Here is a 17,271-nt window from a genome sequence, read left to right as displayed (position 1 = left end):
AATGAAACTGCATTAGTTGTAAATGAAAAACAAAAGGAAAAATGCTCACCAAATAATTGATAGACCACATTAAAATCAAAAGTAGGACTGCAATTAATTATTTTTTATTGTCAATTCTTTGCCCCCATTCACTTTTCAATGAATCCATTAGTTGCATTAGTTGTTTAGTGTATAAAATGTAAAAAAATACATTTACATTTTTAAATGTCTTTACATTTTTAAATGTCTCGTTTTGAACTACAGTACTACTGCTACAGTTGAAAACCCAAAAAAGTTATATTTACTATCATAGAAGACTAACAGAACCAGCAAATATTCACATTTAAGAAGCCGGAACAGCAGAATTTTTGGTCTTTTTGCTTTAGAAAATGACAATCATCTCTCAAAGTGCAAGAATGCATGTCGCCCCTCCCTCATGCACCTCATGCATGTTAAAACCACTCTATCTAACCCTCTGCTCCTGACTGAGTGTGTACTTTACTCTGTCGCAGCACCTCCCCGTCGCCCAGCATTACTTGTGTTGGCATGATTTACAATGTCACCACTGGCCCTCACTCAGTCACTTTGGCTTTTCACCTGTCACTCATCTCAGCTGACATCTGCCTGCCAAAGTTTAACTTCATCACTGTCCTGTGTCGACCCACCTTCCACCCTCCCAGAGTACATCCTGCCCATCTCCACTCCTTCACCAAGGGTTCAATCTGTCACCGGTGATGGAGCCCGCAACTGTTTCTCTCTACAAACTGCCACAGATCTTTGACTTGACATGTGTGTTGACCTCTGCCTCTGAGAAAGATCGACCCGGTGGTCTCTAGAAATCAGAGGAACAACAGGGCAGAGTGCTCTGAGAGGATGTCACTTCTCATTACACAAGTCTCAGCTGATGTGGACGCTGTGTATAGCTATACGGTATATGTGTGTGTAGCAGTGATGTCTGTGCCCGAGCAGGGAAGGTATAGGTGTGGAAGTGAGGTCAGTGTGACTGGCAAACCTTGGACACACCAGTCTTCCTCTCTTCTTCCATCACCATCCCCGTCCTTAACCTGCAAGTCACCTGAAGAGACAATTTAACTTATAGGAACAATGGCAAAGTATTTGTGATAATTGCCTGAACAGTAGTAGAGTGATATAGCACAGCTGCTGGACCAGTTGCAATGCCACTATCAGCATGGAACATGCTGGGCAGTAATTAAAAAAATCTAGTTAGAAGGTTTAAAAAAAAAAAAAAAAATTGTGCAAGTTTGACAAAAAGGAGAACACTATATTAATACAGATGCAATGTTGCAGTCATTTCTAAAGTTCCTGGGACTCAGTTGTGGAAAAAGTCCCTTTACTCAAGCGCTCTACATAAATACGGATCTGAGATACTTAAATATTTCCATTTTCATGTACATTTGCGACTTAAAATGGTGAATCAGTTATTACAATACTTTCTGATTAATTATGTTGATCATTTCGGCTTCATAATCAATAATTATTTGCAGTCGAACTTTCATTGTCATAGAATTAAATGTGGTCCAGCATGACTCATGGAATGCATATGTTTATTATGATATTATATAGACTACTGTATTTTGTTGCCATGTACTGTGCTCCTGTGCTAAATAAAAGGTTTTGTTTTTGTACCACATGTTTTGTAGGTATATGAAATATTAATGTTATGTTTCAGCTCCCATGAACAAGATACTGCATTGCACTTCCTGAAGACAATGTGATTCTGCAGAGAAGAAAAAGTGAATTTCAAAACATGGCAGACAAGGTGTAAATCACATACAACCAATAAACTTCATAATCAGGTCCTCTTATGTTTCTTCATGAGAGTAGAGTTTAATTGGATGTGTCCCATTATGTGCAGAAAACATCTACTTCACATGTTGAGTTGAACACAGATTATATTTGATTTCCCTGCGGAGGCTTGTAAAATGGATTACTTTGCATACAACCGCCTGCAAATGCTTATGTTTGCTGGGAAGAAACTTAACAAACAAGAAAAAAATCAAACTGAGTTTTTTTTGGGGGGTTTTATTATTTTTATTTTTGGGACTTTTTGGTTTGACATCTGGTTGGTGAGAGCCTGGGCACAGGAAACACACGTTGGGGGTCCGAGGGGAATGCTGTGTGTGTATGTGAGCAGTGGGCACATCTGGGGCACCACTGAATTCATACAGGCACCGGAGCAGTGAAGCAGAGCAAGAGTGAGGTGGATATAGTAGTGTATCACCACCTGCCCACTTTCCTGCTGAAACTCTTCCTTTTCTTCTTTTTTTAAAATTTTTTTATTATTTCTTCTCTTTTCCTCAACAGGTATCGTAAAATGGGGAACCTATTGAAAGTTTTGACATGCACAGATCTGGAACAGGAGCCCAATTTTTTCCTGGATTTTGAAAGTGAGTTCTTCTTAAGTAATTGCTCCCTCTCCTCTGATACTGGTTACGTGAATATCTCACCATAACATTATCAACTCTTAAGTCTTTTCACCCTTACTTGTCTTTTACACTATGTTCCTCCCAGCGGCAAAAAGAATCAAATCAACCACTAGAGCTTCTGCTCTTTTCCATCAACCTGCCTCTTCCACGCTGGAGTGTGTGCAGAATAACAATCAGGGCAGAGCTGCAGCAGAGCCCCCTCCTCAAATAAAAAGCGCTTAAGTTCAGCTCCTGTGTAGCCTAAGGCCCCTCGACACGCCTCTATCCTGTACTGTAGTATTCTCACACTTGGCAAACCCAGAGACTCAGTCATACCTTTTAGAAAAAACAATGCACCATACTGCTCCAACTGTTTCTACGCGATTTCTTTTATATTAAAAAAACAAAATTTTATATCTAACATACTTTTTTAGACGAAATTGCTTAATGTAAAGATTTCTCTAAACTACTTTTTAAGTGTTGTATTTGTGTTTTTAGAATATTGTTACTCCCCGAAGTTATGTCAGAAAGGCTCACAACAAACATAAACGATGATTTCAAAAATAACAAGTTCAAATGCAAAATTAAAATATGGTTCGCAGTACAAAAACTATTCTGTAGCTGCCAGTATGAGCTGAGTTTTAGGTATTTCTTCTGCATGGCAGCAGGAATTTACAGTCATCACACTTGGCAAGGTGATGTTGCTTCAGGTGGTGGAAAAGGGATCATAGTGTTGCCATTCTTCATCGCCACTTCTCTCAAGGCAGAATAAATTCTCAGAAACTAAACTCTGCTCTACACCCAGAGCTGTTACAAAGCTACGAGGTTATGCATAAGCCTTTTCATTTGTCTTCTCTTATCTTGCTCCATTTCCCTCCTATCAGGAAAGTGGGTGGTTTCAGAACTAAAGAGGAAGCTATGGCAAGATGAAATTATTTCATTGAGCTTTTATTTACATAATTGAAAGTTGCATATTAAACTTTTGATCATATCGGAGGATTTGATAGATTCTAATAGCTGTTGTTTTGTTTTTTGTTTTTTTTAAATTTATATAATGTATTATGAGCCAATATGGATTAGATACCAGTCGCGTTTGCCCCGCTGACCTTGTTGTTGTCGTCCGTTGTAGATGCCCAGCCCACAGATGCAGAGCGAGAGGTGTGGGATCAGGTGGATGTGGTGCTGAAGGACGCGAAGGGGATCCTGGACGAGCTGCAGGCATACAAGGGAGCGGGGCAGGAGATCAGAGAGGTACAACTTAGACAAATATCCACCTCCGACTGACAGCACACAGAGCTGCTGCAGAGTTAGGAGAGTCTGCTGTGTCCCACTGTGAAGAAAAAGCATGGAAAAGATTGCAGATCACGCTCTACGGTGCATAAGTTCATAGGGGGCCTTATTAAGAGGTCATTAGTAGTGTAGCTGTTTCCTATGTTGTTTGCCGTTTCATTATTGTTTTTATTAATTGACTGTGCCCTCTTGACCAGTCCATCCTTTAGAAATAGTGAAGTAGTGGATCTTTATTTGATTAAAAAAGTCAAATGAATAACCTTCACAAGAGACCACTACTGGGAATAATCGACAAGGATTGTAATAATTATTATATCAGTTCTGATTCCTTGCCTCAGTCTGTCTTTTAAGCCCTAACCCGCAAATGAAGCCTGACACTGGAGACATTTTTTATTAAAATAAGCATTAAGTATTAGCATCCCAGTGGTTTTTTTTTGAATAACAGGGTTCAAACAAACGCCTTCTGTCGCCTCAAATATGAAATATGAATATGAAAAATAATACCATGACTTTATTTTTTATCTACTGTCGCATTTTGACTAATTGTCTTTTTCTGTGTTCCCAGGCGATCCAGAATCCAACCGATGAGGCGTTACAGGAGCAAGCGTGGGCAGCTGTGGTTCCCTCAGTGGGGAAACTGAAGAAATTCTATCAGTTCTCCCAAAGATTAGGTATGTATCTTCCTGTGCTATGTCCACAGGAACATTGTAATGTAGATGGGGGGGGGGGGGGGAATCGCACCACTGGTTCTCAGACTGAAGCTCACACATACACTGTTTCGAGTCGAACAAGATCAGGTGTCCTGTGAGATTTTGCAATGTTATGCGTGAAACTGGCACTGCAAAATCCCAGTGTGTATTAGTTTGAGCAAAAATTTTAGTGCACTTGGTAATTTTGAGCAACGCCAAAGTGCCAGACTTGACACTATGAAAAAAAGACACAACCTTCATACATGACCTTAATTGTTCGCATGTGCATCTGAATTATTGACTGCTGAACTGCAAAAGTCAACACTCAGCGACACATACACATAACATGCACACGTGCCTTATATAAACACTCTTTGAAAACCCCCACAGCCGTGCATTTCTCAACATGCTGCTTGCGTTGCACTGTGCACTGACCTCTGTGGGGCTATAGGTTGTTTAATTAGCATGGATACAGGGGGGAGGGAGAAGTAGGCTTACTGATCCCTGATCTTCTTATGACCCTGAGGCTGAGGGGGTGTGGGGGCTGTGGGAGTGGAGCCCGCCGTGCCTCAACGCCGCCAACCCCCGTAATCCCAGTGGCGGTGCAGAAGGTAGTCAATGGGAGCAGTGGGCGGTGGCAGCCTGGCGATGGCTGTTATGTAATGAAGTAGGTCACCTCCCAGCCTCGGCTGCTGCTCTATTTCACTGCCTTAACTTTAGGCTTCAGGGGACATGATGGACTCCGCAGCCTGCTGTCCCGCCTGATACGCATGAAGCTGAAAGTCCTTTACTACAGACTGGTGGAGTAATCTGCAGAGCATGACTGCCAAGGATGGAAGATATTACAGAGGGAAGATTATGCAATTAGCTTTGCATGTGAAATGAAAGGACGGATTTCTCCTGCTCGAACAGATTCTTCTTTCACTGACCCACATTTGACTTAAATGTAACATTGCTGACAGAAAGATATACATTTTCTATATATAGACCTACCCAGAATCTAAGGTGATATCTAGATGTTGTTTGTTATGTCTGACCAACAGTCAAACAAAACAAGCAGAGAAGCATTTGAGAAGCTGAAATCAGCAAATGTTTGACATTTTTGCTTGATGCATGAGTTATGTAAGGGGCACATTAATTTTTGCATAAACAATCAAATTTGACCTAAATTTAACATTGCTGACAAAAAAAAAAATCTTGCTACAGATCTATCAAGATTTTACGTTTTGACTGTGATTAAGAGAAACCAATGAATTTGAGTCAGTCTGATTCAACAGAGATTGTTGGGTCTAGACAAGACTGAAGTCCCGCCATCCTCCGACCCTCCGCTCTCTGCGAGTAAAGTGCCTACACGCCCGCATTCTACTTGCCTGCTCTGCCGTGACCTGATGAGATCAGACATGTCCCCAAGCCCCACCCTTCCCCGACTTCCCGACATACTAGAGTGGCTCATTTCTGACGGTCTGAGAGCAGCTCCATCTTAACTTCTGTTTTGACTGGAATGTAGAGGCGGGGGAAAAAGCACCACTAAGGCCATTTTTAATTAGCCGCTTCACTGCAAACGCTGGCCCAAGCAGATGGGAGTCATTACTGAATGGCAAACGTGCTCAATTTACTGCACTGCACTGCCAACGCTCTGTCCGTCTTTTATTGTCCCCTTTACAATTATCTTAAGTAGACCACTGTCTGAATCGGCCCGTTTCTGGGCTATGTTGACATGCTGATCGTCATATGTAATCAACAAGAATTGTAAAATACACTTAGAACAAATCTATCTAAAGTGCTCATTTGGTACCACGCAGACTTATTGCGTCAGATGTTGAGCTCGTCTTGGTTATGTCATTATTGAATCGTCTCTCCAGTGTCTAGACCGAATTCTGACGACCGTCTGCTTGGATAAATAAAAAGTCCCTTTAGGCTTTAACGGTTTACTACTTTTTCTTTTGTAAAACTAGGTGTTTGAACAGGACATGTTTTTTTTACTAATATTACTTTCTTGGAACTGCACTTCACTTCATCTTTCTAATTTCCCTGCCTGGGCTCCTCATGCATGCTTAATTATCGATCTATGGGTATACTATGTCAAGGCATAGCACAGGCTTTGTATTCACTGACTGTCAAAACAATGAGTGTAATTCTGGTTGATTGAAATCGTGTTTCCCCCGTCCCCCCATTTCATGCCAATGAGATAATTAGTCCCATGTCTCATCTGCATCTGAGCAGGAAAGCCTCTTGCCCCCCCAGACTGGCACTGGGCCCTGGGCAGTTTGGGCACCATCACCTCCCCATTATCTGTCTGTGTCCTAATCAGGATGCGTCAGCTGGCTGACACACTACACTCTCCACATGTCTAACTATAGATAACTATCTAACTATGGTTATGATCCACTTTGAGGACTATTCTTTGGACTCATCCCATATGAGAACACACAGCAGACACACTTCTGCATTGTGGCTGAAACTAATGATTATTTTCATTATCCATTAATCTTCAGTCTGTAAATTATTTTTTCCAAATAACCAATTATCATTTAATCCATAAAGTGCCAAAAAAGAAAAAGTGGAAAAACACCTGTTTCAGTTTCCCAGAGCCCAAAGGGACGTTTTCAGCTTGCTTGTTTTGTCCAACCAGCCCTCAAAGCTATTCAATAATATAAAACAGAGGGAAGCAGCAAAGTCGCAACCACTCACAATGATGTAGTTGTCTATAAAATGTCCAAAAATTGTGGAAAATGTCCATCACAATTTCCCACAACCCAAGAAGACATCTTCAGATTGCTTGTTATCTCCAACCAACACTCAAAAACCTAAAAATATTACATTTAAAACTATAAAAAACATAAAAAAATTGGTTATGTGAATTATTGTTGTTGTTTAAAAATTATGTAGAACTGCGATGGTTAGTTGACTGACCGAAAATTAACTGCCAACTTTTTTGATAAGCGAATAATCATTTCAGTCATTTTCTTTTTAAAATAAACAGCTTCTCAGTTGTGAGGATGTGCCGCTATTCTTTGCCATATATGATAATAAATTCAATATATATTGGGCCGTGGGCTCTTGTTCGGTATTTTCTTGACATTTCATAGATTAAAGAAATAATGAATCGAGAGAATAATCAGCAGATTCATCAATACTGAAAATAATTGTTAGTTGCAGCCCTATAATTTTCTCAGTTGATTTACTTACTAATTGTTGCTGCAGTGTTTTACATTTTAGACATGTATATTCATTGCTCTGCTGCGTACATTATTTCTTCTCTCTCATGTCCTTTTGCGTCTCTCCTTTCTGGAATATAGTGCTGATACTACAGGTCTTTACTGGGTGCTTGAATGACAAAAAACCTGAATGTGAAAGATTATTTATATTTGTATTTTCTCATAGAGGCGGCCCTGCATAGCCTCCTGGGAGCTCTAACCAACCAGACTTACGATGACCCCACTCAGCACCTGGAGCGGGAGCAGGCGCTGGCCAAGCAGTTTGCTGAGATCCTGCACTTCACACTGCGCTTTGATGAGCTTAAAGTAAGACACACTCTCCTCTCAAATATATCCCAAGTATAAGTTTCTGCATTTAAACCCCAAACTCACCTTTTAGATGTTGATGTAAACTCTGGGCTTTTCTCCTGTGATCCAAACCAGACCTCTTAGTCGCCCTACAAGCTGCTGATGCCCCTGAATTGATTTTTTTTTTGCTCTGTGCAAATTTAAACTGCAGCCACTGAGCGCATAATTAGCATTTAATTAGAATCCCGATACTGCACTGCTGTTTTATAATACAGTGGATGTCACTGGAATGGCTAATAAGGGTTATTGCGGGTAGAGAGGTCTGCAAATTGTTGCCTTCCTGAGCCAAGTTCTGCCTAATCTGACAGGTTTTTATTAATGATGGAGGGAGGAAACGTCAAGAAATAATATTGCTTGAATTCAGACACAAATTGCTAATGTGCAACCCAGAAAACATCAGGAATAAAGCATGGGTGTCGGTTGAATGCCCATCGTCAAAAACATAATTGCATGAGCACTCAGGATCAGACAGTGGGTGCACTGGTTTTGCCATACACCCTCACTCCTTTGATACAAAAACTTAAACACCCTCTGACACCCTGAGGCGATTTGCTGCGATGTCCCAATTATTGCCCACTAGCCGGGTTGGCAAGATAAAAACACGAAGGTAGGGGGTGAGAGGTGGCATGCCAGGCCTAGTCATCAATCTTTCACACCCATGCATGGGCTTCTGACCTAGTTAAAGTGTCTATGCGGCATGCAGCCCCTCCCTGGTGAAGCAGCCTGTCTCTTCTCGTGGACACAGTGGACACAGACTGAGCACCAGTCTTTTGAAGCAGGATTAGCATGCTGCCAGTACCGCTTTGAATGTGACAGGCTCATACAGGAAGGACGAAAATTAGCCACATGGTGAGCTCTCACTAGTGGTGACATTTGAAAGAACCTCACTGGTTGGTTGGGTCAGTTTGGTTTCATTTCAAAACCAGATGATTCATATTAGTACAAAGTGGTGCCAAAGAAGTCAACTGAAGTTTGTGGCTTTTATCTGAGTATTGATTTCTAACCTTGCATCTCCCTAATAAGACCCTTTATACCTTTTTGACAGCTGCATAATTGTTGACCTTCTTGTCACATACCGTACAGAGAGTGTTAGTGGCATGAGTGTTAGAAGATTCAAATCCAGTTCAGCAAATAACATTATGATTGTTATCAGTGTGCTGTTTATGTCATTTGCCCCCCAAAGCTACTTTTCTGCCTTGTTGGCTAAAACATTCTGTCATGATGAGTGCGTGTTTGATCCAGAGATGAATGTCCTACTGCAGGCTGTGCCACCTACAGAGAAACTCTCTCCCTCTGTATTAAGATGCATCTCTTTTGTTTTTTGCAGATGACAAATCCTGCCATTCAGAATGACTTCAGCTACTATAGGAGAACGCTGAGCCGCATGCGGATAAACAACGTACCGGTGAGCAAATTTTGTCCCTCTGCTCTCTGGGTGCCGAGGATGCTGTAATGAAAGAAAACTCAACTAGGTTAAAGTAGTTACAATTAATGTTTTTATACTAGCAATGGATCACATGACTACTTTTATGTGAAAGGAGCTGCTTGTAATGATAGACGCCCAGAAAATTAACCCCTTGATTCTGCAGTTCCCCTCAACTCTATTGAGCAGCTTGGTATCTTTCAGCTTACCGTTTGGGTTCACTCTCACTGCATATGTGTCAACATGCAGCTGTCTACACAGAAAAAGCTCTAAAAAACCACTTTACGCTACCTGCTACCATCACGTAGACGGAGAGACAGAGTTAGTGACTAGCTGGTGAACTTAGTGGAGCATTTAGCAGCTAAAGAGCCAGACATTTCCTTCAGGAGTTGGAAGAGACCAAAAACTGAGCAAAAAGAGAGTGACTATTGGACTTACTTTTGCCAGTTGGCCAGAAGCACAAATCTAAATGAGAGCTAATATCGCTCTGTTTTCTACCAAGTTTATGGTATCAACTTAAAGGGTAATATGTCAGTACTGTATTTACAGGTGTATTTGCTGCATCCATGTGGCTAAAGTGGCCATCACATTTTGGTTGAACTGCTTGTAATGTAATGTCCACACAATTCAACAATCAATAGATTGAGCAGAGATGAATAATGAGTTTATTGTAATGTAAAATTCCTGATGTTAGTGTTCAGGCAGTCTGTAATTTTGTATTCCTATTCCTATACAATGATCAATGATAATGATTAATAATGTGTGTCCTCATGATTTGTTTATATATTCAGACCTCTGTGGCACCAGTTCTCGTTATAATCCTAGAATAGTTCAGACTGCATCAGTAGCCAGACAGGATTGTTGAATAACGTTTTCAGACTGTTTGAATGCCCTGGGAGTCAAGAGGAGTGCAGCAGGAAGCATCTGGCAACAGGAAGTCAGAGCCCCACAGGGAGTGTCAGGGAGTTTGAAGCACAAAGTGGAGGGCAGCAGCGCGTGGCGGGAGAATTTGATCCCAAATCAGTAGCATGGCCCAAATCCTCAAGAGATAGAACACTTAATTCCAGGTCAATGCTGATTTGAACAGTAGATGACTCCCTCTGGGATTGATCTCTGGGCTTGACCAAAAGAAGGTCTTGGTCTGGTTCCAAGTAAGCTCTTGTGTGGTTTGTTTGTGGTGCGAAAGCAGAGCAGACCAACTAGAGAATTTTATGGTATAAGATATGTGTGATTTCAGAAGAAATGAAACTACTAGTGAAACTACTATTTAATTAATCTCCTGATTGATTTTCCCTGAGTTTAACCAGAGGTGCATTTAGCTTGTTTCCTATTCTGTATATTTAAACATTTCCTAGTTAAACTTGCTCTAACCAATTTTTTTTTTTTTTTTTTTTATATTTACAATGTGTCAAATGACAATGAGAAATATGAAAAGGGTCATTCAAAGTGACGAACTCTAACTTTTCAAAGAATTCTTAACGGACTCTGCAGCTCCCCTCAGTTCTTCGGAGCTTTTTAGCCTCTGTCAGCTAATTATTCTGGTTTTCTAGCCTGCAACTTTATTGTTTTGGTTCACTCTCACCACTCTCACCGTTTTCAGTGTAACAGCTCTACAAACACACAGTACCCTACCTGCTCAGCACCAAACAGCAGACACACAGTTAGCAACTAGCTGGTGTGTTGATGGAAATCAAAAACAGAGGTAAAAGAGAGGTAATAATGGATTTGCATTCATCAGATGGGCAAAGACACGACTCTAAATAAACGTTGATGTTGTTCCGTACCTGCTGGATGTGTCCCTATAGGAAACCATATCAACTTAAAAGTCAATATTTAAAAGGTAATATATTAGTGTTGTGCTAACAGCTTGTTTCTGCTGCTCCCAGGTGGCCACAAAATCAGTTATCTTAGGTTTAATAAGTGAGTCAGATGAGTGAAACGTAGTGATCAGACAGTAACTCTCCTCCTCTTAATATTACAGTGCAAGATGCCTCTTTTTTTGTTCTCCGTTTCTACCCGCTATAATCGGAAGCTCACCCTGCAGTCTCGACTAATAATTCTCACAATCGGGTTGTTTCTTCTTGAGCCCTTTATGACGTCAGAGAACAAAAATAGACACAAAAGAAGCAGTAAAGTGCTGCGTCACTTGCTGTCAGTGCCCAGGATTGATTTCCCAACACGGGTCCATGTAGCACTGATGATGCAGGATGACACCAACAAAGCTTTTCAATCGGTGAGGTACCAGCCAGTCCATATAGCTTTTTGTTTACAACTTTAAAAGGCAAGAACTAAAAGGCAACAACATATAGTTTTTAACCAAATGAACCCAACCAAGGGTATGAAAGCAACCTAAAATTCACAGGTACCTGACAGTGTACCTTAAACTACAAATGACAGTTTTCCTCAAGGGCCACAAAAGGGAGCAGCTCACTCAGTGCTGTTCAAGTGTTATAGGATGTTTCCTGTATTGATTGCGAACAATAGGTCTTGAGATATAAAATTCAATGACTCATTACCTCTCCGGTATCATGCATGCTGCACTTCCCGAGATATACATCTTTAGTCAGTGGCTTCAAGGACATCTAAAAGATAGTTGGTGCCAGGAATAGTAGGATTTCAGTGTTCGTGCGTGCGTGCGTGCGTGTGCGCACAGAACGAACTGAAACTGCTCTTAGTTTTGACCTGTCTGACAGGCGGTCTTATTTTCCAAAGCAGAATGCGCCATTAGGCAAATGGGCCCAGACAAGTTGTCGTTAGGACCTGTCACCGCTGAAAGATGCTCAGAATGCCATCCTTTCCTAGTAGCTGAGTCTCACACCGCAGCAGCGTTTTAGTCACCACTCAGACAACTGAATCATGCAGACATCTGAGATGAAACACATCTGTCCCCATGGTAAACAGTCTTTGAGCGCATATGTCATCATTTGTTGAAATATGAATTGGTTTGAAATTTGGGGAGATTATTCATATTCTGTCAGTGTTCACTTAAAAAATATAATAAAATAAAGGCACAAAATGTTCTTATTTAAATATGCAGACAAATTTAGAACAGCCTGTTTAAGAGCCACCTTGTTCTTTGTTATCCGCCAGGTGTTTTTTTTTTTTAGTGTCATGTTCTGTCTGAAATTGTAAAGCAGCAGGATGTGTTAGTCAGCTGGGAAACCAGGAGCAGCAGGATGGGTCGGTGATATGGTTTATATCAGTATTTTTCTGTCAGGATTTTATTTAATTAAACGGCTTTCTAATAAATGGCTTTCATATGCACAATAACAATCTAATTTCCAGATAACGTTTTATGTTTCTTGCCTTGTGATATGAGGAGGGTTTAAATAAAATTGGCTCATTATACATTTTAATAACAAAATTGTCATTTCACAGTATCGTCACAGTAAAGGGCAATCCGCAGCACCAGACTTTTGAAGCATCTTTTGAACAATGTCATCTCGACACACTAATCTAAATGACTTGTCTAAAGGCAGACCTTGAGAACAACGTCTTGATGCTAGCATAAGTGAAAACATTCGCACATCACCGAGTGAAGGTGATAACTCATTGTCATGTCTTGCAATTGGACCAGCCACGCAGACGCTGACTACATACACACAGAGAACAAGCATCTGGGAATGTTCACTCTCAGAAGCAGTGCTCAAACACAAGAGAAAGTACATGACATAAAAAGTGTCACATCATCTGGTGTGGATTGATTTTCTTCAATCAATAAATGAAAACAATGCCGTTTTCTTCCTGTGTACATCTAATCGAGCCTACTTGAAAACTGTCCATTTGAATTTGGGATATTAGTTAAGAAAGTTAATTAGTTAGAAAGAGAGTTATTATTTTTTAATTGGTTCATCCTTTTTCTGCTGCTTATCTGGGTCCAGGTCATGTTAATTGATTATATGACAAGCAATTATGTTTATATAAAGCTGGGAAGTACTGACAGAAATGTGATATACTGTGAGTGTCAGTTAATTAATGTACTTAATTCTACGCCTTATATTCCCCACTGGTTTTCTGTCATCCTTTGACTGGTACGAACGTGAAAAAGTTAGTAAGTTTCTTCATTCGGGGTCTAAAAAGGTATTAAAAACGATGACAGTGACTTTGGTAATGAAGGGCAGAATCTGTGGAAATTGAGCGAATAGACATTTTAGCAGTGCCTATGTGGTGTGAAAGATGCCACTGAAAGACCAAGTGGTCTGTTCTGTAGCCGACCCTGGCCTTTTACCTGTAGGGATGCAAGAAAAAACATAATTCTTCAATAAAATATAATTTTTTATTCTTTTTTTTTTTTTCTTTTTTTTTTTTCTTTTTAGGCGGAGGGTGAAAATGAAGTCAACAATGAACTTGCCAATCGGATATCTCTGTTCTACGCCGATGCCACGCCCATGCTGAAGACATTAAGTGATGGCACAACAAAGTTTGTATCGGAGGTAAGGCTGACAGGACGTGCAGTGAGCTTTTTTTAACAGCTATTTGAAAGCATGCTCCTTTTATGCTCCAATCCTTTTATCTTTGTGTCTTTTTAAAGAACAAGAACCTGCCTATCGAAAACACGACAGACTGCTTAAGCACAATGGCGACAGTGTGTAAAGTCATGTTGGAAACACCGTAAGTGACTTTTTGTGTTGTCAGAGCTGTTTCTGTTCATTACCTTCATGTATGTAATCCCTCGCTCGTGTCATGTCAGGGAGTACCGCAGCCGATTCGCCAGCGAGGAGACGGTGTCTTTCTGCCTCCGGGTCATGGTTGGGGTCATCATATTGTACGACTACGTCCATCCTGTAGGAGCTTTCGCCAAGTCGTCCAAAATCGATGTGAGCACAGCCATGTTCGCTCCACTGTCCAACTTCACAGCTGGCTTTGAAACTAACAGTCTGTTTCTGGTCCACAGATGAAAGGCTGCATTAAAGTCCTCAAAGATCAGCCTCCGAACAGCGTAGAAGGCCTTCTCAACGCTCTCAGGTAAACTCATGTTGAAATCAAATTGTGTCCTTCCACTACAGCTCAGCATGTAATTTGATTGCCCTTCACCAGTTGTGGTTCTCATTGACAAGGAGAGGGCTGGTCATGCTGTGAGTTGAATGATATTGGTGCCTGCTCATGAGCAGCAGACAGACCTCCTGGTCCCCCCAGCGGAGTAACTCATTCTCTGCACAGTCCACATGGGATTTGGTCATCTGCGAACCCTCTGTGCTTGATTCGGGTTGGGTGTCGTAGCCTCTCCAGAGAGGCCGATTACATCTGACACCTCGTCCTTTCATAGTCTTCCAAATTTTACCCGCTTCGTCTGACGCTCGCAGCTGCTCGAGCTGACAGGGCCGATTCTGTGTAGACCTCGCATCTGTATCTCCGCGTCTGTACCGGGGGCCCGAGGCAGGCCGGTGCTGCCCGGTCGCATGAGGTCCTTTTCATGCAAAAGCTGCCAGATATTCTTTCAGTGAATACATCTCTGATCTGGCAGAGGATGACGGAATATTTTGGATGTACGCAGTGGTGGAAAGTAACAAAGTACATTTACTCAATTACAATTTTGACTGAATGCTTGACTATTTCCAAAATTTATGCTACTTTATACGTCACCACATTTCAGAGGGCAATATTTTTAGTTTTTACTCCCCTACATTTATCTGAGAGCAATAGGTACTAGTTACTTTTCAGATTAAGATTTAACATAAAAAACATGACGCATTGATAAATTACATGGTGTTATATAGATTTAATAAGTTGTTCCCAACCTTTTGGCTTGTACAAAAAAGCAGTGTCTACTTGGGGCCCCCTTGCCACATTCAGATCACTATGAGTTGTTAGCAGTTACATTTGAAGGAGGGCTGCAAATAACAATTGTTTTCATTATCAATTATTCTATGGATTATTTCCTCAGTTAATCATTTGGTGTATAAAATGCCAGCAAATAGCAAAAACTAAACTCACTAATAAACATAAACTAAGAAAACATTGAATATTACAATTTAAGAAGCCGGAACCAGATAATTTTTGACATTCTTCTCAGAAAAAAGTTATCAAGATGATCAAAATAGTTACTGGTAAATATACAGACTAAATAATTCATAGACTAATTTTTGCAGCTGTACTGTACATCAGAGATTTCCCAGCTGATGGGTTGATTTTTTGTTTTGTTTTTTTTTAGTAAATATTTGAGGCCGAAGACAAATTATCCAATATTTCACATGAAAAGCAGAGATTACAGAGAAGTGCAGAAATAAGGACGAACACACTGATGCATCAGTTAACAAATGAATAATGTCATATATAATTATTATAATTTTAATTTAATTTTGATTATGTAGGTAGATGTTTCTGATAATACTTCTGTTCACGGCTTTTGAATGTAGGCTTTCACTTGTAATGGAGTATTTTCAGATTGCTGTATTGGTACTTTAACTTAAGTAAAGGATCTAAATACTTCTTCCACTACGGTATGTACAGAAAGATGTGATCCAGTCACTGATGCGGTTTTTCTCCCACCTGCAGGTACACAACCAAGCATCTGAATGATGAATCAACCAACAAGACTATTAAGAGCATGCTGCAGTAGGACTGAGCTGCTACAAATGCTTGCCTCACACCCTGCTGGGGGGAGACGCCACTCTCCTGACTGATGTCGATGCACAGAATGTTTTTTGTTTTTGTTTTTGTTTTGTTTTTTTTAATATGGAAAAAGAGCAACAGCTCCACCATCTTTTATACTGCAAAATGCTACTGCGATTATGAACGTCTTTTTCTGTGCCAAAAAGATGTTGCTGTAATGTTTTCGATAAAAGGCCATGCAACAGTGGCAGCTAATGAAACATTGTGGATCCTCTGGTGTTTTTAAAAAAAATGTCTTGTTTTTCCCTATAAAGGGACAGTGTGCTTTGACTTGAAAATTTAAGAGAGAGATATATAGAGAAGTATATATTATTTTTTTTTTTTTTGATTCGTTATTTAATATTACACCTTCTGCATGATGAAAATGATGTCTTTTCCTTTTATTTAAAAAAAACTATTGGTTCAGTTTAATTTGTCTGCTCTATTGTGCATTATTAAATGTTTTGTTATTGAAATGGTACCTGTCCAAAAGGAGATTCAAGAGTACTGTTTTTATATTTTTTATAGGTTTTAATTTGTGCATATGTCTTATTTTCATAGTTGTGTTGTATTTTTCATTTGAAAACTTTAAACTGTGATTTGTGCAAAATCAAATTAAAATTGGGAGTCTGTACTGTAAATGGACAGTATGTTGTGGCTGGAGAAATTAAAAGGAGAACTCTTGTTTTCTACAACTGCCTCGTCAGGTTTGATCTCTTATCTCACATCATCGTTGCTGGATAGCTGAGAGGAAGCTTTATTGTAAAAGTTTTACTTTTCTCGTCTGAAAAGTAGTGAGACGCACCTTCTTCTGATCGATCACGAAACAGACAGTGACGAAGTATGTTAAGTAAGTTTATCAGCCGAAAACTGTGCCTCATAAAGTTCAAGTTAGGGGAACTTTGACACGAGAATTCACACTGTTGACCAAAGATGTCTTGGTGGTTGATTTTCATGGTCAAAAGGTCAAACGTCACTGTGACCTCACAAAACTTGTTTTTGGCCATAACTCAAGAATTCGTATAATTATAATATGATAAAATACACTTGATACCTTTTTTAAATTCCTTCAAAATCTTCACTACATACATGTCTGGACAGACATGGATGTACACTGCAACTTGACTGGTTGGCGGAGGCATTCAGCCACGAGACGGTAATTCTTGTTAGCTTCCTTACATTCACTTTTGTTTAACCTCCACTGTTGACATAAAAACCGTACAAGAACAGTACAGTGGTTTTAGGGTAAGTTGAGATGGGAGTCGATGGTACAAATGCGTCTTTTGAATACATTGTGTGAACTAGTT

The 17,271-nt window shown here is 40.2% G+C and overlaps 1 protein-coding gene across 1 annotated transcript in view; it reads left to right on the top strand.

Annotated features, from left to right (window-relative positions):
• fam49bb (family with sequence similarity 49 member Bb) overlaps positions 1-16,635 on the top strand; it is a 34,209-nt gene extending 17,574 nt beyond the window's left edge. The window contains exons 3-12 of the mRNA XM_040127524.1: positions 2,305-2,387; positions 3,535-3,656; positions 4,261-4,366; positions 7,769-7,908; positions 9,278-9,355; positions 13,690-13,806; positions 13,905-13,984; positions 14,064-14,190; positions 14,268-14,338; positions 15,869-16,635. Of these exons, the coding sequence (XP_039983458.1) occupies positions 2,315-2,387; positions 3,535-3,656; positions 4,261-4,366; positions 7,769-7,908; positions 9,278-9,355; positions 13,690-13,806; positions 13,905-13,984; positions 14,064-14,190; positions 14,268-14,338; positions 15,869-15,932 (978 nt within the window). The 5' untranslated portion in view covers positions 2,305-2,314 and the 3' untranslated portion in view covers positions 15,933-16,635. The remainder of the gene's footprint in view (positions 1-2,304; positions 2,388-3,534; positions 3,657-4,260; positions 4,367-7,768; positions 7,909-9,277; positions 9,356-13,689; positions 13,807-13,904; positions 13,985-14,063; positions 14,191-14,267; positions 14,339-15,868) is intronic.
• The last annotated feature ends 636 nt before the right edge of the window (positions 16,636-17,271 follow it).

The sequence above is a fragment of the Xiphias gladius genome, chromosome 5 (genome assembly GCF_016859285.1).
Source record: "Xiphias gladius isolate SHS-SW01 ecotype Sanya breed wild chromosome 5, ASM1685928v1, whole genome shotgun sequence".
NCBI lineage: Eukaryota > Metazoa > Chordata > Actinopteri > Istiophoriformes > Xiphiidae > Xiphias > Xiphias gladius.
Note: the sequence above shows the minus strand (reverse complement) of the source record. Positions and strands in the feature narration are given on the sequence as shown.